Source organism: Hippichthys cyanospilos, chromosome 3 (assembly GCF_059441005.1).
Source record: "Hippichthys cyanospilos isolate Australia breed blue-spotted pipefish chromosome 3, RoL_Hcya_1.0, whole genome shotgun sequence".
Lineage (NCBI taxonomy): Eukaryota > Metazoa > Chordata > Actinopteri > Syngnathiformes > Syngnathidae > Hippichthys > Hippichthys cyanospilos.
The window spans coordinates 10,895,001-10,921,585 of NC_142371.1; the positions used below are offsets into that span (position 1 = coordinate 10,895,001).

Sequence of the window (26,585 nt, forward strand, 5' to 3'; positions counted from 1 at the left end):
GACAATTATACGCTCACTGTCATTTTGGTTCATCTGCACAATCCAATTCTGTAGCCGTATAATAAAAACAATCTTAACAGGAAGAAAAATTGTCATTGTTCAAATGCAGTATAAGTCAATAGTAGCTAAGTATCACTTGTGTGAATGAAAAAGAGAGTGTTGTCTTTAATTAGATTGTACATGTATACATGTACTGTACATGTATACAATTACAAAATGTGGAATTAACATGTAAAAAATATGTTCTATAGAAACACATTTTGTAACACATTTTTGGTTTAGTGATGCAAATGTAGATAACACGTGGACAAAATTGTTGGTATCCCTCAGTTAAAAAAGGAAAAACCCACAATTCTCACTGAATTCACTTGAAACTTACAAAAGTGACAATAAATACAAATTTATTGAAAATTAAATAATCAAAATCAGCCATCACTTTTGAATTGCTGATTAACATAATTATTTAAAATAACAAACTAATGAAACAGATAATGAAATGATGGTACCCATAACTTAATATTTTGTTGCACAACATTTTGAGGCAATCACTGCAATTAAGCGATTTCTATATTTGTCAATGAGCGTTCTGCAGCTGTCAACAGGTATTTTGGCCCACTCCTCATGAGCAAACTGTTCCAGTTGTCTCAGGTTTGATGGGTGTCTTCTCCAAATGGCATGTTTCAGCTCCTTCCACAGATGTTCAATGGGATTCAGATCTGGGCTCATGGAAGGCCACTTTAGAATAGTCCAACACTTTTCTCTCAGCCATTCTTGGGTGTTTTTGGCTGTGCGTTTTGGAGCGTTGTCCTGTTGGAAGACCCATGACCTGCGACTGAGACCAAGCTTTCTGACACTAGGCAGCACATTTCTCTCCAGAATGCCTTGATGGTCTACAGATTTCATTTTACCTTGCACTTGCAGCCCCAAAACATTACTGAGCCTCCTCCATGTTTCACCGTAGGGAGAGTGTTCTTTCCTTCGTATGCTTGGTTTTTGAGTCTATGAAAATAGAGTTGATGTGCCTTACCAAAACGCTCCAGTTTGGTCTCATCTGTCCAAAGGACACTCTCCCAGAAGCTTTGTGGCTTGTCAACATGCATTTTTGCAAATTCCTGTCTTGTTTTTTTATGATTTTTTTTCAGCAGCGGTGTCCTCCTTGGTCGTCTCCCATGAAGTCCACTTTGGCTCAAACGACGACGAATGGTGCGATCTGACACTGATGTACCTTGGCCTTGGAGTTCACCTTTAATTTCTTTGGAGGTTGTTCTGGGCTCTTTGGATACAATTTGAACGATCCGTCTCTTCAATTTGTCATCAATTTTCCTCTTGCGGCCACGTCCAGAGGGGTTGGCTACTGTCCCGTGGGTCTTGAACCTCTGAATAATATGAGCCACTGTTGTCACAGGAACTTCAAGCTGTTTAGAGATGGTCTTATAGCCTTTACCTTTAAGATGTTTGTCTATAATTTTTTTTTGGATGTCCTGGGACAATTCTCTCCTTCGCTTTCTATTGTCCATCTTCAGTGTGGTACACACCTTTTCACCAAACAGCAGAGTGACTACTTTGTCTCCCTTTAAATAGGCAGACTGACTGATTATGAGTTTGGAAACACCTGTGGTGTTAATTAAAGGACACACCCGAGTTAATCATGTCAGTCTGGTCAAATAGTTTTCAATCTTTTATAGAGCTACCATTATTTTTGTCCAGGCCTGTTTCATTAGTTTGTTTTTTTAAATAATTATGTTAATCAGCAATTCAAAAGTGATGGCTGATTTTGATTATTTAATTTTCAATATTTTTTTATTTATTGTTACTTTTGTAAGTTTCAAGTGATTTCAGTAAGAATTGTGGGTTTTTCCTTCTTTAACTGAGGGGTACCAACAATTTTGTCCATGTGTGTATGACTTCTTCAGACAGTTAGGATAACTTTTACACTGTTGAGAACCAGTGTTTCAAGAAGAAAAAATGTGGGGAGAAATAAAATGTAAACATAAAAAAGCAGATAATGGTATGAATATATTTCTTGTATAGACACAGAATACTTACTTATCCTCTCTGTGTTGGGTTGGGCAAAGAGCAGAAGAACATTGGGTTAAACATTTGGCCACCAAAAGATGAACAAAGTGGCTACCTTAAAAAGAGTACTTAAAGCACTCAACATTTTTTTTTTACTTTTTTTTTTCTTACATCGGTTCAACACGCCATTATAATGTGCAAATTGCCCTCAAAGGCAATTTCAGTTGATCATTACTGTGTTATTGCTTTTTTTTTGTCAAAATAACAAACAAACACACAAACTTACGGCTTCTTCCCTTCCAAAGTGTTGAGATGGGTTTCAAGTGATTCCAAAAGACTTTCTGGGGCCTGTGTGTTAAAACAGAGAGAGAGAGAGAGAGACATAAAATTAAGAAAAAAACAAAACAACCCTCCCCGTCCCCCAGATATTTACCGTTATTTGAAAATGATGTCATTTGCGCATACTCTATAACATGTTTATTGTACATCATTGTCTGTTGTTGAACATTGGAATTACTGTACTTAAAAACAAAGCACATAAACAATATCTACATAAAGCTAAACAATCAAAAGAAAGGAAAATACGGTTTTAATGTCATGTTGCAACTGTCAATACTGTTATTTCTCATTTGATGCTTTGCGTTTTATTATCGATTTAGAGTTTCTTTTTGTTCATAACATACATCATCTTATTTGGGAAGTATGTTTTGCGTTACCGGTAGTAGTATGTTTTCTCCTTGAATCTGTTTTTTTTTTTTTTTTTTTTTTTTTTTTTTGTAAATATGATTAGATTCTCTTGTCCTGTTTATTTTCTCTTAGGTCCACCAGGCTCCTTTCTTGTGTCAGCCAATTCAGCTCCCTGTCTAGCTCTGCATTAAACATATCTGTCTCCTGTTTGTGATTAGTCTGACACAATTTGTATTTAGTTGTGTGGCCCTTCATCATCTTTGTTTAATCTGCATGATATTCTGGATGTCATCATTGGTCAATTTTCCATTTCCTTTTTCATTTGCAGAAAAATAAGTAAAGAAATGAATAAATTTCATATCATGTCTTGTGAAGAGCATAAGGATATGAAAATAATGTTCCAATTCCCTGATGATTTCATTATTTCTCAATAAAAAGTCAGAAAAGAATATGCCATTCATACTGTAGCCACAATTGTAAAGGCTTGGACAAAAAAATTCAATTACAGCATTCACTGTTATGGAAGGCGATGCAAATTTTTTTATACATCTAACCTTACAAATACACAAAAAGGGATGGCATAACAGTACAGCTTGACAGTGAAATGGCCCTGTTACACTGTCGTGTTTGTACAGGCATACAGGAAAAAGATGACAATAATCACTCAAGGATTTAGGAGACTAATACCTATTTATACCGACATTTAATCCATCAATCATATATACATAGTACTACACATCATGTTGAAACATACACAGAATTAAACTATGTTTGGGAAGTTGTTTGGATTAATAATTCTGCTTATGCACCACTAATATACTCCAAGGTGTCTTTGAGGGTAAAAACAGAATGTATTAACAAGCAAAGCAGGAGCTATGAATATTACAAAAAGAACTGACAAATATCCACACTAATATCATTTAATATGTGTTAATTCTTTAAAATCTTACTGCTAAAGTCATCTTTATAATAAAACCCACCAAAGTCAACTGTGAATCCAACTGATACAAGAGAGTTTCAAAAGTCTACTTTATGACTATTTTGCTATGATGGAAATAGAATGTAATAACAGAAAAAAACGTAGAGCTGTAAGAAGTGTGACTGTAATTATTAAAAAAAATCATGGATGTAGAAATATATGGGAAGAGGAGACAAAGCTGGAAAAGACTTACTTGCGTGAGTTCAGGAATGTCATTTTTGTCTATTCCCACTTGCTAAAAAGAACAAAACAAAAGACATTTCATTAATTTCCAGATAGCATCAAAGTGATGACTGCTTAGCAATGTGCACACCCACATCTTACCTCAGCAAGTTTGAAGAATTCAGAAACCCGAGTCATGCGAGTCAAAAATCTTTTGTAGATCTCAAGTCCATCTTTACACTGGCTTCTCTTCATCTGGAAAAATTTCTCTAAATGACACAGTCATGATGATATTAGTACATGAACAAACTTCTATATTGGGAGAATCTGGCTTGCTCTGTAGGCTGCTAATGGTAACATTCAATAAGATCCTGGCCTGGTAATAATAATAATGCATTTTATATAACAGCGCCTTTTCAGGACACCAAGGACACGTGGGTATAAACCACAAACATGTAAGAACACATTGCCAACATAAAAGTCATACTAGGAAACTCAATCAGTGATCCTTACCTTTGCATTGTATTGAATGGGGTAGTTGAAATGCATTTGTTGCCAAAAAAAAAAAATAATGTTCATTGGTGAAAAGAAATACTGTACCTAGTAGATTGATAATGCCATCGTTGTAGCAAGCATATAACTTGATCAGATCTTTGAACAGTAGAAGAAAGCAGGCATTTATCACTCCATTGTTTAATTCGGGTTGATGTACCTTGGGAGAGAAGTACAATTGATTAGATGAAAGTATCCATTAAGGGATGGGACTGGAGAGGAGACAAATGAGGCACAGGTTTTAAGTATCTCTTTTTGGTAAATTTAACTTACGTCAAAATCTAACAGTGCATCAATTTGACCCTGCAGGATAGGCATTCCTTTCAGCAACTTCTCTACTGTCATGGTCCTCATTGCTCCATCAGCTCTATGAGAGGAAGGCAAAAACATTAGTTTGAACATTTTAAACCCGGGATTTGAACATTTTAAACCCAGGATCTAAAATTAAGGGATGCTCTGTCCCCAATAACACGTATACAGTACCTTTCAATTGACACTATGTGTTCACTGCACACATCACATTCAAGCATGCAATGCTTGAAAAATATTGCCATATTATCCTAAATACTGTAATTTTAAAAGAATATGTTGTTTTAAATCATATTATGTTGTTTTAAATCATTTGTCTTGTTCAGTGGAAAAATAAAGGAGTATGAGGAAGCAGACATAGAGATTGGAATCAAAGTAAAACCACATTCAGGCAAACCTAAAACTGGAATCAAACTTAATTTGTAAAAATTAATAAACTGTGCTACAAAAAGGTAGTAAACAAAACTGGTAACACACATAATTGTAACTATAGAATGATGGGCTCATAAGTGTGTCCCATGCACAAGCACTAAAATGGAACTGGTTGAGGTACTAATGAGAAACCAAATGATGTAAATCACTGTAAAGGATTTACACTAACTATTTGGTATTGATAAAATACGAATACCGACTTTAGTATTGATTCTATCCATACCTGGCCCAATCTGCACAGTCCTAGCAAAATGAGCATTTAGTGTAAAAGAATATTCTATTTAAAAGGGTTATTTGAACCCTTCTCGAGCTATAATCAAATTTACCATCATTTGTAATTATATCTAAGAGACAAATCAGGGGAACAAATAAAACTATGATGATTTCTTGGCTGAATCCATCTTTGATGCACGGCTGGGAGTTTGTCATTGCTACTATCAATAATCTGGGCAATTGAAAGATTCAAAATCATAAACCTTTAATAATTCATGAAGTGGAATAAAGAAATGACAGAAAAGAGAAGGTGTACCCTTTCTTGACTCTGACAAAATCGAAAGACATCTGTCTGTAAGCGAAGGACTTCTCATTGAGATAACGGCTGTAGCGTCTGATAAAGGTGGACATGTCATAGCCTGGAGAAGACACACACACGCACATTAACACATCCAAGCATGTTACATACAATGTGTTACAGTTAGACAATAATAACAGAGATTCAACTAAGATATGTTTAAAAATTAGGTAACGCATGAATTCATCTTGTGTAGTATCGACTAAAGTAATAGGGGAGAAATAAGTCATTGAAATTGAAAGATTGATTAACGGGGAGCTAAGAAACACCCACCATGGGAGCCTGTCTTGTCCAGAAAGTTGGCAAGGTTGAACAAAGTATTCCTCGATGAAAGAAACTGCAGAAATTTCTGAAAGAGCACACATGCAACATCAGCATAATGTACAGGAAAGCATGACAATTTGGCACGTAATACCGTGCATGGAATTGAGTCAGAAATGAATAGACTTGAAGAAGAATATATTCGCAAGTTTTCGTTAACACGACTGCTAAGTCGAAAGATACAACAAGCTTAGTCTGCAAGGCTACACAAACAATAGAAGTTGGACAATCCGTCTAAAGTCTGGGCCTGATTTTGTAACAAGCAAACTTGAAGCTAGCCTGTTGATGAGGCAACATTGCAATGCAATCACCCGCCAAATGATGCCGCTGCATGGACACATTATATATTTCATTAAGACGTATGCTTCCAAAAAAGATGTACTGGGGATGAAAACAAATGGCTCTAGGGAAGAAATCATATGCACATATATTATGGAGCAACATGTGTGTCAAAAAGAGGTACAGCCAATCCACATAAACAGGTGACATGGCCCTGAATTGAGGACAAAAGAAATACACTAATGTTCTGGGCCAGCTTGTGGTCTTGGTGAAATTGTCTCGTCTCAAAAATGCCAATGTCATAAGTTAGCACTGCTCCTTTTGCACACCATTTGTAAATAGCTGTACCTAACCAGTCATGCTCACATGCATGAGTGTGGGTAACCAGCGCATTATTCTGTACGTAATCCACCCACTTACTATTCGCACCTGTGCCTGTTGCTTGTTTGTTGTTTAGAAATTGCTCTTTTGTCTTAACTTACTTATTTTACGACATTCGTGTGGACAGCAAAAACGAATTTCATTGGACACTGTGTATTGACAAACACTTTGACTTGACTTGAATGTACTTCACTGGCATTGGATCAAAACCTCCCATGTCCGAATATTGTCAATTTTATCATTTTAAAAAAGTTGATACAATTGACCATGTGAGTGCTTCTGTTTTTACTGTTAAAACATGGCCAATATAAGACGTTGAAAATGGTTTGCGCTTTTTCACAATGCGATTTTAATGGCTCATCAAATTTCGCCAGGAGTCATGGTGGCATTTTTTTTTTTTAAATAAAATGACCACGTAATGCACAAAACTGCAACATGATTATATTGGTGCATCATGTTAGAGGTATTTTTGAGCACCATGTCTTGAAGGCAGGTGTGAACAGCAAAGCTGTGATCTAACCAAATCAGCCCCTTTCTTTCTTTAGCCTGGGCAGCATATGTGTTTATTGTCACCTCATTGCCGTGCACCATGAGGTGATGTGTAGTAATCAGGGCCTTGAAAACCACCACCCAACTGGCATTGCCTGCCCTTTCGATCAGCGTATCAGCCATCTGAGGGACGTTCACACTTGAGTCCTGGGAAGCCTGGATCAGGTCTGGGAATTAAAGAAGAGACAATTTAGCACCTTAGCGATATAATTTCTTTTGAAATATTCTTTTTTTATTTTTTATACAGACATTTCTAACCAGGAAGTCAAACTCGTTTACTGAAGCCGTACTTTTCACTGTGTAGCTGCCACGTACCCTTCATGAAGTCATTTTAAAGCACACACACAATGAAGGAAAATAACACTTTCGGGTGTTTAGGGTGATAAAGTGAAATTGTAACATGGTTAAAAGTCCATTTTTGTTGTGACATGCTGTCCTTAACAACTTCAGAATTAAAAGCTTTCATGTCAAAACTCAAGCACTCGTATCCATTAGTTCAGGGGGACACCCTAAACTGGTTGCCCGCCAATCGAAGGGCACAAAGAGAAGACCAACCATTCACGCACCCAATCATACCTAAAGACAATTTAGCATGTCCAATTCACCTGGCATGCATGTTTTTGGAGTGTGGGAGGAAGTCGGAGTGCCCAGAGAGAACCCACACAGACTCGGGGAGAACATGCAAACTCCACACAGGAAGGCGGGAGCCAGGTGGATTTGAACTGGGGTCTTTGAACTGTGAGGCAGTCAAGAGTTTCATTAAATAAATAATTTTATTTTATTCTATGAATTTTAATGTAAATATACAGTTAACTCATTCAATGCTATGAATGAGATTTCTCATTTCATAAAATAGTAATAAAAATAATAAAACTTCTTGTCAAATACATTTTTTTGTGGAGGGTAGCTGACACCCTGAACTGTGACCATTGGATAGCAGTGTTGCCACATAAACAACACATATATTACATAGTTGTATTTCTAAGTGATGGAAATCCATTTTCATATGATACCACCCATGTTTACATAGACATAGCACACAATATTCTGTCGCCCTTGAAAGATGAGTGAAAATGCTAAAAATATGTGCACGGTGATGTCTAAAATAATACTAAAATAATACTCATAAATAAACGAAATCACGATTATTCATCATGTTTGGTCAAACATGTCCATCTATTGCCCTTTTTTGAAACAAGCAGTATATAAACAAGGATTCAAGGCTTGATACTTGATACAAATAATAATAATAAACTAAAATAAATAAAGAAAGAAAAAATAATGCCAAAAACTTGGCACACAGGGCAACACAGCTAACTTGCTGAGTGTAACCCAATGAAAAAAAAAAAAAACCTACTTAGAACAAAGCAATTATTTACTTTAAAGCAAATTTTAATCAATTAGCAGTCAAAATGTCATTTTCCGGAATTTCAAACCAAATTTATTCCAACTTTTTCGGATTTTTCAAAATGGGTCTTAATTGACAGCTAGCACTAAATATTAGGAATCAGGTGAGAAACTTAACACAATTTCACACTGGTAAATAATATTTTAGGGTGAGAAAATAAGAGGTTTTTTCATGCGAACATGTGGGAAACATTGCCCCCTTGGTGGTAATGCTTGATTTGATTTTTAATTAAAAAAACAAAGTGCTTGATTTTTTTAAAATGTTATATCTCCTTGGATCAGCTTAAATAATCGTGGCAACCAATATCGTGATCGTGATTAAACCTCGATTAATTGTACAGCCCTACTGGCACTCTATTTAGAAGTTGCCTTTTCCGATGACGCCTGGCACTGAAAGAGCTCATATGAATAATTGGACGTTTTCTGAGGGTCTAAAATACTCCATGCATTTGAAAATAGCAGAAAAAAATCACCAATATAAACTTTTCCTTGAGGTGGGACGTGAAAGAGTGGCCAGAGACACATACGCACACATGACCTGCAATCGGAAGTGCCCCAAAAGCATCCCAAACCGCTTTGAGATGTGAAACTGCTTAGCCTTAAACTACTGAAAGGTGATTTTTGAAAGGCTCCCATTGATGTTGCCTAAAATCTGAAAAATGTCAAATTTTTACAGATGCAAACAGATACAGACGTGAACATTTATTTTAACTATCTAAAAGATTGCCGGGGAGTTTCCACTCATTGAGGTCCACATGTGCGTCAAGGTCTCCACACTTCTTGCATTTGATCTTGTGCCAGTGATAGTCAACTGTTGATGTGCATGCATCCCTCTTTATCAGAAACTGTCTGACACTATGTCTGTTAGGGACTCAAGAGAGAGTGCTGCGCTATTAATAAAAATGATGCATTTAGATTCATGCAGAACAACTAGAGACTAAGCCAGGAATGATCTGGCTGCTGCTCTGTACATTTATAAAACATGTTATTACCACCTGCACAGGGACAATAGGATATTCCACTGCAGAAAGCATCAGGGTCTGCATTACCACGTTCTCTGTTATAAACTGAAGCATTCTCACTAAATAATCAGGAGAAACGGACATCAAGCACTAAGAAGCTGCAATTAAATTCAATTTAATGGTTTGACAATCTACAACATTTTGTCAAGTGGACAGTATAATGATACAGTGGTAGAGAAAAGCATTCACTACTGTATACGTACTTGGTTTTTGTCTTATAAAATAAAACCCCTGCCTAGTTTTTGGTGAAAACTCTGATCTTCTACACTACTGCATTATAATGTTGGTCAAGATGGTTATACTTGGAGAGCTAGTTGTCATTTTTTCAGCAATACATTAATAAACCTCTGCATATACTATATGCACATGTGGTGTATGCAGTCATCTAATTTCTTCCAATCAACATGTTAAGGTTGACAGGTAAGATTAGAGTAGAACCCATTTTTTGTGTGTAGGAGGCAGGGTGGGCTACACCTCAAATTGTGGTTGTTGCAAATGAAATATGTTCAAGGTCACATTTTTGTCAGGTCTACAAATTGACCATGTTGCTGTCAGCGTGCGGCGATGATGTCTGTACATACTCCTGTGGTGAAGCCGCATACACACACCCATAATACACACAGAATAAACCCGCCAGGCCTGATGAGTCAGCAGCCTGCATCGTCCCACACTTCTCCTGTGTGTCTCACTCTTCCCACTGAGACTGGCAGACTGTAGCATTGATTCGTCCATCAATATCAACCAATGGCTGCATAAACCTGTGCCACATCACCTGATAAGCACGGAATCACCCACAAAGTGTACCTTTAACCTGGGAATATGATTGGTCAGCTAGATATCTGTACTGTAATGGTTTCAGGAATGGTAGTACCGCTTACAAATCATCCCTGTGAGAAGTACAGTATTATTGAGTATTACATTGAGGAGGTGGCAAACTGCACTACAGACTACATCAACTTCTGCATGGACACTGTTGTTCCTGGAAGAACTGTTCGCTGCTATGCTAACAATAAGCCCTGGATCACTAGCGACCTCAAAGGCCTTCTGAACCAGAAGAAGAGGGCCTTTAAAGACGGTGATCAGCAGGAGCTAAAGCGGGTGCAGAGGGAGCTCAGAGTCCAGCTCCGGGAGGCGAAGGAGCAGTACAGGAGGAAATTGGAGCGGAAGCTGCAGAACAACAGCATAAAGGAGGTGTGGGATGGAATGAAGACTATCACCGGCTGCAGCACAAAGCGGGGTGCTGCCATGGAAGGAGATAGGGGGAGAGTCAACCAGCTGAATAACTTTTTCAACAGGTTTGACCACCCCCACTCGTTCCCACCCCGGAGTACTGCAGCTTCCCTCCTAGCCCACCCTCCCCCCCTAGACACCAGCACAGAGGAGGACATCCCCCCCCCACCCAAGATCACTGCAGCCCAGGTGTGTGGAGAGCTGAGGAGGCTGCGACCCAACAAGGCAGCAGGTCCAGATGGAGTATCCCCGCGACTGCTGAAGGCTTGTGCGTTGGAGCTGGGAGACCCTCTACAGCGCATCTTCAACCTGAGCCTGCAACGGGGGAGGGTCCCCCAGCTGTGGAAGACATCCTGCATTATCCCAGTCCCAAAGAAACCACGACCGGAGGAGCTCAACGACTTCAGGCCGGTCGCCCTGACATCACACGTGATGAAGACCATGGAGCGGTTGCTGCTACACCACCTGAGGCCACAGGTCCGCCATGCCACTGACCCCCTGCAGTTTGCCTACCAGGAGAAGGTAGGAGTGGAGGACGCTATAATCTATATGCTACACCGATCCCTCTCTCACCTGGACAGTGGCAGTGGTGCAGTGAGGATTACTTTTTTGGACTTCTCCAGCGCCTTCAACACCATACAGCCTCTGCTGCTCAGTGGTAAACTGACAGAGATGGGAGTAGGCTCACACCTTGTGGCATGGATTACGGACTACCTGACAGGCAGACCCCAGTACGTGAGACTGGGGGGCTGTACGTCCGACACTGTTGTCAGCAGCACAGGAGCGCCACAGGGGACCGTGCTGTCTCCTGTCCTGTTCACCCTGTATACGTCAGACTTCCAGTACAACTCTGAGTCCTGCCACGTGCAGAAGTTTGCAGACGACACTGCTATCGTGGGATGTATCAGGAGTGGGCAGGAGGGGGAGTACAGGAAACTGATCCAGGACTTTGTCTCATGGAGCGACGCTAACCATCTGCACCTGAACACCACCAAGACCAGGGAGATGGTGGTGGACTTCAGGAGGCCTAAACCCCATCCGGAACCAGTAACCATCAAAGGAGAATGTGTAGAGTTTGTCCAGACCTACAAATACCTGGGTGTGCAGCTGGACAATAAACTGGATTGGACTACCAACACAGAAGCTCTGTGCAGGAAAGGACAGAGCCGACTGTACTTCCTCAGAAGGCTGGCGTCCTTCAACATCTGCAAAAAGCTCCTGCAGATGTTCTACCAGACTGTTGTGGCGAGCGCCCTCCTCTATGCAGTAGTGTGCTGGGGAGGCAGCACCAAGAAGAAGGACGCCTCGCGTCTGGATAAACTGGTGAGGAAGGCGGGCTCGGTTGTGGGCACAGAGCTGGACAGTCTGACAACTGTGGCTGAGCGACGAGCGCTAAACAAGCTGCTATCAATCATGGACAATCCAACACATCCACTACACAGCATCATCCACAGACAGAGGAGCTGCTTCAGTGACAGATTGCTGTCACTGTCCTGCTCCACGGACAGGCTGAGGAGATCATTCCTCCCCCATGCCATGAGGCTCTTCAACTCCACCCGGGGCAGTAAAAGCTCACATTAAACTCAAAACCTCATACTCTGCACTGCACTATTCACTTTATACAAGCACCTTAATTATACTTGCACTAGACTCCAACGATTCACACTATTCTGTTTACACTGTTAACAAGCACCTTAAGGATACTTCTGTACTGGACTTATGTGTATCTTGTGTATTTTATTTCTCATATTTTATATCTCGACTTGAGGATACTGCTGGAAATGTGAATTTCCCTACGGGGATGAATAAAGTATCTATCTATCTATCTATCTATCTATCTATCTATATCTTAGATGATAATGCTTCTGCCGCGTTGCCTTTCTGATTACTGTTACGCATCATTAAAATTACTGTATAAAATTCAAATGAATTTTTTTACTGACTCTAAAAAATTGTATACCATAATTCTTAGGGTACAAGTCGACCTCGCTTATAAGTCGACCCCTTCTAATTTTACTGCAAATTGGGTGAATTTTACAAAAACGCAATTATAAGTCTATCCCTGACTTTAGTGGTTACAGTATTTTCTGCACTATTAGGCGGACTGGATTATAAGGCGGACCTTCAATGAACGACTTTTATAAAATTTTGTATATAAGGCGCACCGGATTATAAGGCACATGGAATCAAGAGCTACAGCGGTGGCTGGGGCTGCATTTGCATTCTGTTATGTATCCACTAGATAGAGCTGCGCTCAAGGGAATGTCAAATCAACAGTTTTATTTTTTCCAGAAATAATGTCAGTTGAGGCGATGTTTTCACGACACAATTTTAAGGCTTAAGTGCGCATGGAATCAAAACTACAGTGGTGGCTGGGGCTGCATTAGCATTATGTTATGTACAGTATCCGCTAGAGCTGCGCTCAAGGGAATATCAACCCAATGATCTTATAAGTCAGCAGTTAATACAGTCAGCATATGATATGATCGATATATAAGGGGCACTGGATTATAGGGTGCACCGTCAACTTTTAAAAAAATGTAAGGCTTTTTGGTGCGCCTTATAGTGCGAAAAATACGGTACATAGATCATAGCCTGTCCAATCAAAGCACATGGTGTGCATTATTAAAATGATGAAATGATGGTACTTTTACAGGCATTTCTACATTGTAGTACATGTACTGTTGCGGTTATGGAGGGGGAGGGAGTGGGGCGGGAGCGAGACAAGACTTCGAGGCAATGTATGTGTAAACTTGCATGTGCGTGTAAACGCAAATGCTGAAACTAATGTTGCAGCAATAAAATTATTTGAAGTTTCAATGCTTTATTTATTTATTTCTGAATACTAATTCATCTAAAAGCCCTAAAAGTCTTTATCGCTCTCTGAAGCACCAAATAGTCTCATCATCATACTTGGGATATTATCCCAAGCTTTCTTTACCCATGTGACAATTGTTTTGAGATGAGAGCGTGCCCTTAACCGTTTCTCCTCCCATCGGCTGACATACATGCTGGCTCAAGCAGATGTCCAAGGGCTGAGGGAGACGAGTCAAAGCATCTTCTCCTTTTCATAATGCGTCAAAGTCCGTCCAAAGAAATTATCTACGCTGTCTACTTGACAACAAAAATGTAATTAGGTGGCACTAGATGTAAGTGCAGTTTTCCATTGTTCTGTGCAAACATTCTAAAACGGGTGCATACTATATCCATTTAGAAGTATATATAATCATTTAAATCCCTGTACATGACATGATTTTACTTCACATTCAAATGAATGTTATTCATACACAGATATGTGGAAAAAAAATTGGTCTGTTTTGAGTTATACCGTTATAAGTCAGCCCCCCTAATATGGGGGTTGAAAATGAGGGAAAAACTCGACTTTTATTCAAAGAAATGAAGAACTTATCAGTCTCTACAAAATTGTATTTTTGAAATTGAAATAAGCTTGGGAGGTTTTCTCATCTCTTCTTATCTTGACTATTATGACCCAAAGGGGATGGTAAGTGATGTTCTGAACAAGTTAAAATTATGAGACAAAAAGGCATTAATCAATGAAGGAAACATGACCGACTTAGACATTGACAAGGAATCACATCTAGAGGCATATTTATCTTCAGTTAACTCAGTCAAACTTATTTCCGAGAAGCCTAGATGAATAATGAAAAGGACACATAAATCAAAATTTACTGAATTATATTTTCAATTTTTAAGGAAATACGAGCTGACAATAATTCAGTGAGGTGTCTGTGAATTTTCTCATATATGTTTTTTTTGCCTCTCTACAATTGGTAATGAATATTCATTTCCATGGGAAGTGGGAGATAAAACCTTTCATAGTAATTATAGGGTGAGCCCATCCAGTGACAAGAAAAGTGTCATCAACTGCAGATAACTATAATACAGTAGTAACATCTACCCATGTCAATTACAATCACATGCTGTCTGCAGCAGTAGCTTAACGCCACAGCTGCAGCACTATACAGTATGTGATTTCAATATAACAATGTAAAGAAATACACATTTATAATACAAGTACATCCCTCGCACATTGTAAGTAATATACTTGGCTTATTCATGAATGACCTAAATGAAAATGATATCATTTGAAATGGGTTGAAATTAAATTCAATGTCTTTTACAATGGTTACTGCTTTATTATATTAACTTTTGTTTTCTGCGATGTAAGGTCTCAAAGGACCAAGGTATCAAAAATTCGAGACTGCGTCTAGCAGTGTAAGTGTCAGACAGCTCAAACACTATCAGTCCCAAGGGAAAGCGCTATATAAGTGCACTCTATTTACTACAGCAGTCCTGGTGGATGTAGAATCATTGCACAATGTTGTTGTTGTTGTTGTTATTTTGTCTTTGCTGTGTATTTTAGCTTTGAAATAACACTCACTTTACAGTTGACAAGAATATTTTGAGATATGACTTATGATGTACAAAGACTATTACAGGAATAAATCAGCCATGAAAATGATAGATTATATTCCACTCCCCACATGCATGTTTTAGAGAGTGCAACTTAGATAACATAAATGTTCACAATTGGAGCATTTTTTTCACCCTATAACGCGCACCAGATTATAAGGCCTAGTCCCAATGAATAGGTGTGTTTTTTAAAATGTCCATATAGCGTCCACACTGGGTTATAAGGTGTGTGGGGGGAGGGGGGTACAACAAAGAAGTCATTTGCACAATTTGTTCAAATACCACCCACACATATGGACTGACGAATTAAAAAAAAAAAAAAAATCATAAATGTATCGTGACTCATGAGGTCTATGCCTGGTACCAGCAATAGGCAAAAGTCCAATGGCCATCACGACAGTGTAAGACACACTAATTCATGCCATGATTGTTACGGCTATGTTTGCATGTGCACCCTTATCCCCTAGCCCGCAGGTGTCAAAGTCAAGGCCCGGGGGCCAGATCCAGCACGCCACCTCACTTTGTGTGGCCCTTGAAATGCTAATTTGACTTCAGGTTTCTGACTAAATTACCAAAATTGCAAGTTGTCTTTAACGTTTAAAAATTTGGGGGAAGAAAAACAAAGTTTCTTACTCTCCAAATCTCTTTTGAACAGTTTTTGCCGGCTTCTGATATCAAATCTTGGTAAATTTGTGATCAACACACTTAAAATGTATTTGAATTCACTGTCATTCCGGCCCTCTGACAGAAACTATCACTACAATGCGGCCCAAAATAAAAATTTGTTTGACACCACTGCCCTAGCCCCTCAGTCACTACATAATCCCTCACTACATAGCTATGGCAAGTAGCACTAGAAAAATATTTCTGTCATTCTTGCTTGGTGATTCGGACACATGACTCAGGAAGAACAGGGATGAAACCAACAGACAATGACAAACCTGTGAGGAGGACAACGATCTGACAATCACTGAAAAGACATAGGGAACTAAATACAAGCTAAACTGACCAGACAACGATGAACACCTTGACAAGACAAAAGTGTTGCAATGAGCTGATTGCTTGACACAGGGGAAGATGTTGACAATCACAGGTGGACACAAACATTTAAATGAGACTGACACAAAGTAGAAGAAAAGCAAAACTAAAACCAACTCAAACTCAGAACATGACAACCTTTGGGGCATTTTCCACCTTCCAAGAGTCACACACTTAATATTAATATGAAATTATAATTATAAAAATGTATACACTGATGACAAAGAACCTGAAAACCTTCTCGTGCAGCATCTGATTCAAAGCCGCCTCAACATGATCACAAAGGAGTTCAAGGTCTTAGGTGTCAATTTGTAGTGATTTGCATGCAGGGCATTCTTAACCTGTATAAGGGAAGAAATTATTATCTGAGCGATTATAGCTGTTTAAAAAATAAAAATAAAAAATCTACAAATGAATAAGCCATATTCACTCAGCCTATACGTAACTGTCATAATCCTAAATAGACATGCCATGGATGGTAGATTACTAAAATTGTGATATGAGAAATCCATCCTCACCATTTCATTAGAGAAGTAGAGCCCCCATATATATATATATATATATATATTATATATGTTTAGATTAGGTGTGTTAAGAGCAAACTTTTGCATGTAAAAAAAAATAATAATAATATAAAAGGCTTACTAGTGGTGTGATGCTATAGGATCACTGGAACTGGACATCTTCATCAAATGAGAACGGACAACTGAAAGTCTTTGCTTGAAGGAGGACAGGTTTTACAGACTTCTGCTAACTGTTTTGGCAAACACCACTGACTGTATTGATTTGTGAAACAGAAAGTCTGCACAACCACTTTGCCTCCTTCCCTGATAAATGCGAAGCTGTCATCCATCTGTCGTTTCAATGACATTTTGAGGGGCACAACACTGGGTACGATTTTCTTATCTACTTTGTTCGGACTTCTGATAGCAGAAATAAACAAGCACAAATCTTGTAGAAATAGATCTCATTTTTTTAGATCTATTTCTACAAGATCTATGCCTGTTCATGTATTTATTTATTTACACCCTGCTTATATTTGTTATATATTGGATATAAAGATATGAGACATAGTTGTCACAAATACAAGCACTAAACAGACAGAGCTCGGCAGACATTTCGGAAGCATCATCACTTTTGGGCTTTTTTTTCTTGTTTTTATCAATTTTGGAGGGATGTCCAATTCTAAGTAATGTTACTTTTGTGCCATATTTTCTTGACTTGACCATGAATATCCTAACAATGTTAAATGGTATATTGAATGGTTTTTATATCCTTCTTGCTGATAGCTTTGAGCAACAGGATCCCTCTGATGTTCAGGAAGTTCTCTGCAGATCATGACAGGTGTGTGCTGTAACTTGTAACCCTAAGCTACTGGTGACACAGCACGAGCAACTGGGTGTTCAGTATCTTGCAGTAGGGCATTTCCGCAGGATCACAAGATGTCAGGATGTAACGCTAAGCCTTAGGGTTGAGAAATGACTACCCTAGTGCCGGGCCTCTAACGACAAACATGTCAGGAAAAGCTGACAAAATGGTAAATGCCATGTACTTACATGGCACTTCAGCTAGACCAGTCCTTCTCAAATATAATTTGCCAAGCACCCCATAGAAAACAGAAAACTTTTTGCATGGCCCCTCCCTCACTCGACGCGCTGACTGTCTATAAAAATCGTATTAGTATCCTAAACCTGTATTCTTTTCAACATTAACAAAAGAAAAAAAGCAGTATAAATCACCGTTCAACAACTCTTAATTATTATTTACAGCGTTTATACGTGTTACAGCTTGGTCTAAAACTGAAAAAAAAAAAACATGTGCATCAAAGTGCCTGAAAAAAAAAAACGATGAAAATTCTTAATTTATTGAAATTACATTTCACATGACAAAAACAAAACCTTTTCCCAGGGGTCATCGGCACCACCCCCTGCCTTCACGTCGCGCCCCCCAGGTGGGCCCTCCCAACTATTTGACAAGCACTGATCTAGCCAATGCTCAAAGCCTCACATTTGCCCATTTACGCACACATTCCTATACCATTGACTGGAGGGGCTGCCAAGCCTACTGGGAAAAAGGTCGTTGAAGGTCACTTAAACAGCAGGCAGTCAGCGGCAAGATTTAAACCAGTGACCCTTGCACTATTGGAGGACCCATTCTAGTGAGCTACGACTGCCATAATAGACGCAGTATTAGAACATTTGAAATTTATTGTCATTTTGGGGGATAAGAAAATGTACAAAATAGTGTCAGGTCTGTGCTGCCACTCATTTAACATGGGTTTGAATGAATTTCTCCATTACCCCAAAAAAAAAATCAGCCTCAAATCTCATGTTTTATTCACGCGAGATATTATCCACCCATACCAAATAACTATAGTAATTTTAGAGTAACAGTTACTGTATCGCTATTATAACAAGTGCAAACAAATATTTGCAAATTTACACAATGTATGAGCACTATTGTCCACATTGACACTGATTTACATCTGCGCCAGTGTTTTCAGTAGCAAAATACGGAGTACAGCTCATCACGACACGATTTCACACCCCAACAAAGTGATGGGGATAGTATGGACGAAGCAGCTATGAGCCATATACATGCATTGCCCCAAAACAGACATCAAGACAAGAACATTACCAGAGTAAAAGAATACCATACAATCTTTTAGGTGCAAACAGGTAAGTATATATGGAAAGATGTGGTAAGGGTTCTGGATATATGGGAGCATGGTGGGTAATACAAATCCTGCTGCATGAGTGATGCTTTGGTGAGTTACACATGAATGGACCATGAAAGCACACTGTTTATTTATAGCTCCTCTCACCCTTAAGCAACACACAGGGAGAAAAAAAAAACACGCAGAATGCACTGTGCCCCAGTGCCAATGCGGTGTGCCTACGAAACAACAGTGGTACTTGGAAATGACGTCTCAGAAAAAAAAGCTAAGAGTAAATTCTACAGGAGGTGGATGCACATTGCAACAGTCTTAAAAATTAAAACTCAACAAAGAAATCCTGAGATCATGAAATAGAGACGACTGAGGCTCACATCGCAAACATTCTTGACTCTTATCTAACAGGAAAACATGGATCGGATGAGTCAGAACCAACTAGACCACTGTAGTGTGCTGGTGTTTGTGGAATAGATGGAAAGCAAGAAAGGTCCGCATCTACTGTGCATCAAAACAAGGAATTGGTGTATTAAACAATTATTCAATTGAGTGATAAGGATTCCGTCAATTGTGTGGAACTGAAACGTTAATCATGTCTTAAAGCGACTAAAACAAACTGTAGAATGCTAGTTGGCTACATCCTGAACACTGTTAATTCACCTTGAATGAGTTATTTATTGCTGCATAGCATTAAATGTGTCTAAATCTAAACCACTCATTTTCTTCACCTCTTATCCTATTCAGTGTTGTAGTGAGCGGGTGACAAAGGGGAAAAGGAACAGACTACACCCTGGACAGTTCACCAGTTCATGACCGTGTACAATTGGAGACCAGCAACCATTCACACCACTGACCGGGAACTGAACCAAGACTGTTACGTCAGGTGAGAGAAACACGACATTGTCAGCAATTACCAGAAAAATTATTTCGATAAATACAGTATATTCTCAATGAAATAACGATGTGGCGGAACATACATTTTAGGTATCAAAATTAATCTATTAAAGAATAAAACCTTTCCATAGTTGATCAATGTGAAAAGCAGTCACTCTGACCTAGTGCATGAGCATTCAATATTGCTCACATTGTATCACATTCCCCTCGATGCCACATTAATAATGTAGTGTGAATACCTTTTCAAACAGACAAGTAGGTTTCAGGCTATTGTGAAATGCACTAAAGAAGACACAGCAAGAGTAACAAGAGGAGATAATGGTTATACTGTATATCAGTGAAACGGTGCTCTCAGCTCATTAATCTGGAGACACACTGCTGGGAGGATAGTGAACACCCACACAGTATTTGAAAGTACAGAGAGACAGACAGTTGGATGCGCATTGGAGCACACACTGACCAAGTTCTCCTCCTTTTTTTAGTCACGGGAATGTAAGGTCTGAGATTGTCTCCGTTTGGCAACAGTGTGGGACAGCCCCTCTAAATTAGTGTCTAATCATTACAATTTGAAACATTTAATAGCACTATGAGGGGCATCCATTATATCATGAAAGTGAGGGGCAGTCCATCTGAATTATTGTAGAAATAAATTGAACAAAATATATAGATGGATAAATATAAATGGGTGGATGGATGGATGGATCCATCGCAAACTCCTCTTGCGCTGGGTGTTGATAGTTAATGCAAAAGAAGGATAATGCCAGATTGGCCTGAACTTCGCTTATTCTGTCCCACCATGGAGCACAACAGTGCAAACACCATTTGAGACAATTCTACGAAGCACATTTTTTTTTTTAAAAGAAACCAAAAGAGGGAAAACTGCAACCATGGACACATTGGTAGACTTGTGCTCTACACAAAAAGAAAACTGAGTCAGTTCAATAGTGAGGTGAAGTTCGTGAGTCTTTTGGACAGCTATTCACTGCGATAGATGGGAACCAAAGTCAGTATAAAGACCCATTCGATCACCCCCCCACCAAGTTAGAACATATGCCATGGAACAACAGACAGAGGAGTGAGGAGGAGGAGTAAACAACCCTAGCGGCTGAGTAGAAGTGAATGGCTGCAGGCAAAATTTGATACCTTTTGTCAAAACATCTAAAGTGCAGTCTACGTACACGTGCTGGCCAATACATGCATGTTCTTTATATTTGCATAGTTCTAAAAAAAAAAAAAAAAAAAAAAAATACTTTTCTATTCTTTAAAATGATGCGTTTATCACAATTACCAACACTCGTAATGTACCTCCTAGGACATGAATTTAGCCCACGTCATGTAAAAGAATATTTTAGAAAAAAAATAACATTTACTGTCCCACCACATAAACACTAAAGTACAAAATTCAATAGCAATGTCTCACTCATCGCAGTGTTTATTTTATGAGTAACACATCCATCCATACATCCATTTTCGATGCTTATCCTCACGATGGTTGTCAGCTGTCTTCGGGCTGTACACACAGACACCCTGAACGGGTTCCCAGCCAATTGCAAGGCACAGAGACGAACAAACACATCTGCAGGTAATTTGAAGTGCACGTTTTTAGGCTTGTGGGAGGAAACCGAAGGTACAGTATATATATATATATATATATATATATATATATATATATATATATATATATATATATATATATATATATATATATATATATATATATATATATATTTTAATATCGATATCTGCTACCCTTGCAAATAAACCTTTGAAAACCTTTGCTGTGCAATCAGATAAAGATCCATTATTCACTGAGCAGCAAATGTTTGCGAGAGTTTGGCCATAAAATGAATGTAGGTTTTTCATTAGGGTTTGGTAAAGTTGCAAAAGGTTACAAAGATGGTCCCAAACATTTGGCATACATAATACTAATGTTAATCTCATTTCAATCAAAGATTACTTGCTATTACTTCAGCAGCCATATTAGTATTTCGTTAGAGCCACTCCATACAAAAACTAAACTCCCAACAGGCATTATTTTCTACACTCAATTTATTTTTGAATGTGACTATTCATCGGCTCACATTCATCCATTATGTATGCAAAATAACAAGAGTATTGCTATGCAGTAATAACATCTAATGGGAAAAGAATAATAATGGCTGTACAGCTCACATTGTATGCTATTTATTCATACACTAAAAAAAAAATAATATGCCAGTGCAAATTGAAAAAGCGTGTGACATAACGTCTGAACAATACGAGTAATAAATTAATTGAAGGAATTATAATCATTGTCATCCGATAAGTACTTTTTTAAGACTCCCAAACACAGAGTGCTGATGGTGGCAGCCAATAGCATCAATAGCAGCCAACCAAACATCTTCCGCAATAAAGACCATCTTGCATTTCCTTTTAACTTTAAAGATAAATTTACTTATGGATCTCCATTATTAGCGTGGAATGTAGACTGCGCGTGCTACACTCCACTCTGTGTTACATGTAAAGGAAATAAATGGCCCTTTGCCATTGGATGGCAAACAAGTTGTCCACCTTTCATGCCACAATGATGCCTTCTACCTTTGTGGGTCTACACAAGCGCTGAAAAAAGTGCTGGCGGACATTTTCCTTCGCAGTTGACATCATATTCTATTAGCAGTATTGTGTCATAATCCTCCTGAATAACTGTAGAAATAAAATAGTGGTGGCTTCACAGATGGTTGTTTCGCAAGCCCACCTCACATTTAAAGGACCGAATTCCAGCTGGCTCTGGCCTTCCTCTTTGGAGTTTGCATGTTCTCCCCAAGCCTGCGTGGGTTCCCTCCAGGCACTCCAGCTTCCTCCCGCACTCCATCCATTTTCTAGAGCAAGCTTGCTGGTGCTTATCTCAACTGTCTTTGGGGGAGCGGGCGAAGGACACACTGAACTGGTTGCAAGGCAATTGCAGGACACACAGAGACGGGCAACCATTAACGCACCCAATCACACCTAAGGACAATTTAGTGTGTCCAATACACCTGCCGTGCATGTTTTTGGGTGGAAGCTGGAGTGCCCGGAGAGAACCCACGCAGGCTCAGGGAGAACATGCAAACTTCAAACAGGAAAGCCGGAACCAGATGGATTTGAGCTCAGATCGCTTTAACTGTGAGGCCGATGTGCCATTCAGCATGCCAGAATCATTTTCCCATTCCAATTATCTACAAACTTGAGATAAAGATCAATATTGTATTTGCATGTAGCAATCATAATGCCAAGTTCTTCCTGATTGGACAGAATTTGGTGAAACCACTGCCATCTAACGGCTTGGCATGCTTATGACGGAATTAACGGCTTAGCATGCTTATTGCGGATTCGTGCAGCAGCTTTTTTTTTTTTTTAAATAAACAGAGCTAGGTGGACGGAATTTTTTTGTATGAAAAAGGGAGCATTATTCAGGTTTTAATAATAGCCCTTGTTGCGTGTAGGTCTTACTTACACTATTATACTGTATTCTATGTTGCCATTAGTCAGTCTTCAATGCAGGTTCGAGCTTAAACAAGGCGCTAGCTAGCGGCACTCGAGTGCTACATAATGGCTGGTGAAAACAGTCGGATAAAATTGCGCAATTTGATGCAGACAGTTGCCATTTGTTCTAATGAAAAAAACAGGCCGACTGGAATATGTTGATTGTGGTTCTGTCGTCACTTTGTCTCGACCAAAATGAATGGGGCATTGCCTAAAATCTCAGTAAACATTTAACTAAAAAAAAAAAAATGTTGATTATCAAAAAAATATATAAAAGCTGGTCATTCATATTAAGTAAACATGTTTTTTGGTCTTCTGTGTTTATATTTGTTTTTCAACAAGTAAAATATATACGCCCTTATTTGATTAATATCTTTTAACCCCTATTAAATCAACAGTGCTGCTGCATGGACATCAAAGGTTGGAAAAAAATATCCATGCACTGAAAAAAAAATAATGGAAAATAATTTTATGAAATGGCCTCTCTTCAACACATGCCACCAGTATACAGAAGATATGCCATGAGTTTGGACCGAAAAAAAAAGGAAAAGAAATTGGAAAAACATAAACTATCTATTTATACACAAATCCAACGTAACTAGCATCGGAAACTAGACTCGGAAAGCAGACACAGAAATTAGATTAGAAAAGAACAGCTTGACATGAAAGTGAGAGCTTGACTTTCTGACGATATGGCACTGAGAACAAAGAGTTTAAATATTCCGAGGCATAAATCCTATCTGACTGTCATGAAGTGCGCACGTCAGCATTGCATTACAAAAAGATTTTAAGAAAGTCATGTTTATGAAGTTATGTTTATTATTTGTTCCAAGATGTCCCCATTTCAATCATTTTAGCTTTGATATCCAATGTCATTAAGGAATGCACGTCACAATTTGTCATAAAGCACTTTATTTTACTTGTACACAGTTATCAAACTCACGGCCCGCCACATCATCTTATGTGGCCCACGAAATGCTGATTTGACCTTACGTTTCTGGCTTAAAAAAAAACAAACCAGCAAGTTGTCTTCAACTTTTAAAAAATTGGGGGACAAAAAAAAACACCTTTTTTTTTAATCCCCAATTACTCTTTTGAACAGTTTTTGCCTTCATCTGATTTCAAAACTCGGTAAGTGTGTGACAAACACACTTAAAATTTGTTTGACTTCACAGTAATACCGGCCCTCCCACGATAAAAATGAGTTTGACACCTCTGCTCTAGTATATAAATTGAATTCCTTATTTGAAATATTCATAACATTAAAACAGATAATAAATTTTTTCCAAGACATGACTACTTAGGATGTTGGCATTCAAATCCTCTTTTGTTGTTGTTGTTGTTAATAAATAATAGAAATTAAACTATGTGGCTAAAGTTGCTTCTGGATACTACAACGTCATACCGTGACACTGACTTAATAAAGCAAACTAAAGGACCATGAGAACTGCATGGCAACTGTTTACAATTGAGGAAATCACATCAGTAAAAGAAGACTTAAGTGACAAATGTGACACATGAAAATGACAAAGGTTACAGATGGACAACTAGTCTGACATTTGTGATAAATATATGACTATAGGAACTGATATCACAACAGTACCCCCTCAACCCAAAAAGGGGCATGGGTACCCAGTGCATGGGACCGGCTGCAGACACGTTATCGGAAAACAGGAACAGGAAGGTGCACCTGGTTCCACGCAACAAGGAACCACTCAAGCTGCTGATGCATCCCCGTAAAACAGGGAAAGGAGGGTACCGCCAAGTGCTGTGGAACAGGGAACTAGAGCGGGTATAGGTGTGTTCCCGGAAAACCAGAATGGGACATGCGCCAATTAGGCGGTATTGAAGCCTGGCGTTGTCGCAGAGCGGGCACGGGAGCTTGGTGTTGCTACAGAGAAGGGATGGGTGACGGGATGTTCGATTTCCAGGGAGAAGACAAAGTGACAGATGGTGAGATCATCACTCGCTGATTGGAAGTGGATGGATGGGTTGGGGCAATTGGTGACATCAGCAGCAAATCGTGGGAAATAGGCTGAATAGGCATCATGTTGACTGTGGTGAAAAAGGTTCCTAAGCTGTCTGAGTCTGCTGGGTCCATGAGTGGTCAGAACATACTGTCCAGAGTTTGGACCCAGAACCAGACAGGATGTGAAAATAGAAAAGGACTAAGTCTTTGTAGTCAAACATCCAACATGACCACAATGAGCATGGGAAACTAGATTCTGAAACTAATCTTGGAAACTAGACTTAGAGACTTAGGAAGACAGCTTGAGGGTTTCTGACAATGTGTCTACAATGAACCTACAGCTTAATACTGTGACATCAATGCACTATGACATGACTAAAGAAAACTTGGACCATGGTACCTGACACATCAATGGACAAACCAGTCCCGAGCACTGACAGCAGGTAATGAAAGTCCCAAATGGACAAAGGTGAATAAATACAGAAAAATGACCAATGTGACTACAGTAACTGATAACCAACAAATAATACACAGAACAGTTTTTGGTGGTAGTAATGTATCTCAAGTACAACTAGGCAAGCTATAACTACAAACTGCAGCATTCTTTTGCTCATATTGTCAGTCTGAGTGCAATCTATTTAACTTGCTGCTTGGTGTTACTGCATCTTATACTTCTACGTCTTATATGTACTTAGAGATGGAAGTCAACAAGGGCAAAGTTTTAGTAAGTCACATTTTTTGAGAATGATTCAGTGCTATTCGTAATTTTGATTTAGTTTGTTGGATTGACATACTGATTAAGAGAATAATTTCTCAGATTTTAGTCAAGTTTCACTATGTGATATTTTTGACATTTCCCATACTTATTTTCTCAAAAATCCGGTAAAATAGTTCTCTTTCAGTGCTCTTCTTGACAGCCTCACAGGACTACATTTTTGTACATACTGAGGAAAAAGATCAACTCTTGCTGATGTGTTGTTTCGGACCACACCTTCCATTGTGCATCTGGACTAGAAGGGCTGTGCTGTGTGTACAAATATATCATGACACACTTTTGAATTTATTGAGGTTGGGGCTACATTCTGGCAGCATGGTTTGTAACGTTTAGCCCTCTGCCTCACAGTAAAGACGTTTTGGCTTTTCTCGAAAGCTGACTTCCTCCCACATTCCGAAAACATTCA

General features: G+C 38.8%; 1 protein-coding gene across 8 annotated transcripts in view; it reads right to left on the reverse strand.

Moving 5' to 3' along the window:
- snap91a (synaptosome associated protein 91a) overlaps window positions 1–26,585 on the reverse strand; it is a 46,927-nt gene that overhangs the window by 19,062 nt on the left and 1,280 nt on the right. For all 8 annotated transcript variants that reach the window (XM_088409855.1, XM_088409860.1, XM_088409859.1 and 5 more), the window contains 8 exons: window positions 7,263–7,405; window positions 5,982–6,057; window positions 5,667–5,769; window positions 4,670–4,763; window positions 4,445–4,556; window positions 4,007–4,113; window positions 3,876–3,917; window positions 2,303–2,364 (listed from right to left, as the gene is read on the reverse strand). In XM_088409855.1, the coding sequence (XP_088265981.1) occupies window positions 2,303–2,364; window positions 3,876–3,917; window positions 4,007–4,113; window positions 4,445–4,556; window positions 4,670–4,763; window positions 5,667–5,769; window positions 5,982–6,057; window positions 7,263–7,405 (739 nt within the window). The remainder of the gene's footprint in view (window positions 1–2,302; window positions 2,365–3,875; window positions 3,918–4,006; window positions 4,114–4,444; window positions 4,557–4,669; window positions 4,764–5,666; window positions 5,770–5,981; window positions 6,058–7,262; window positions 7,406–26,585) is intronic.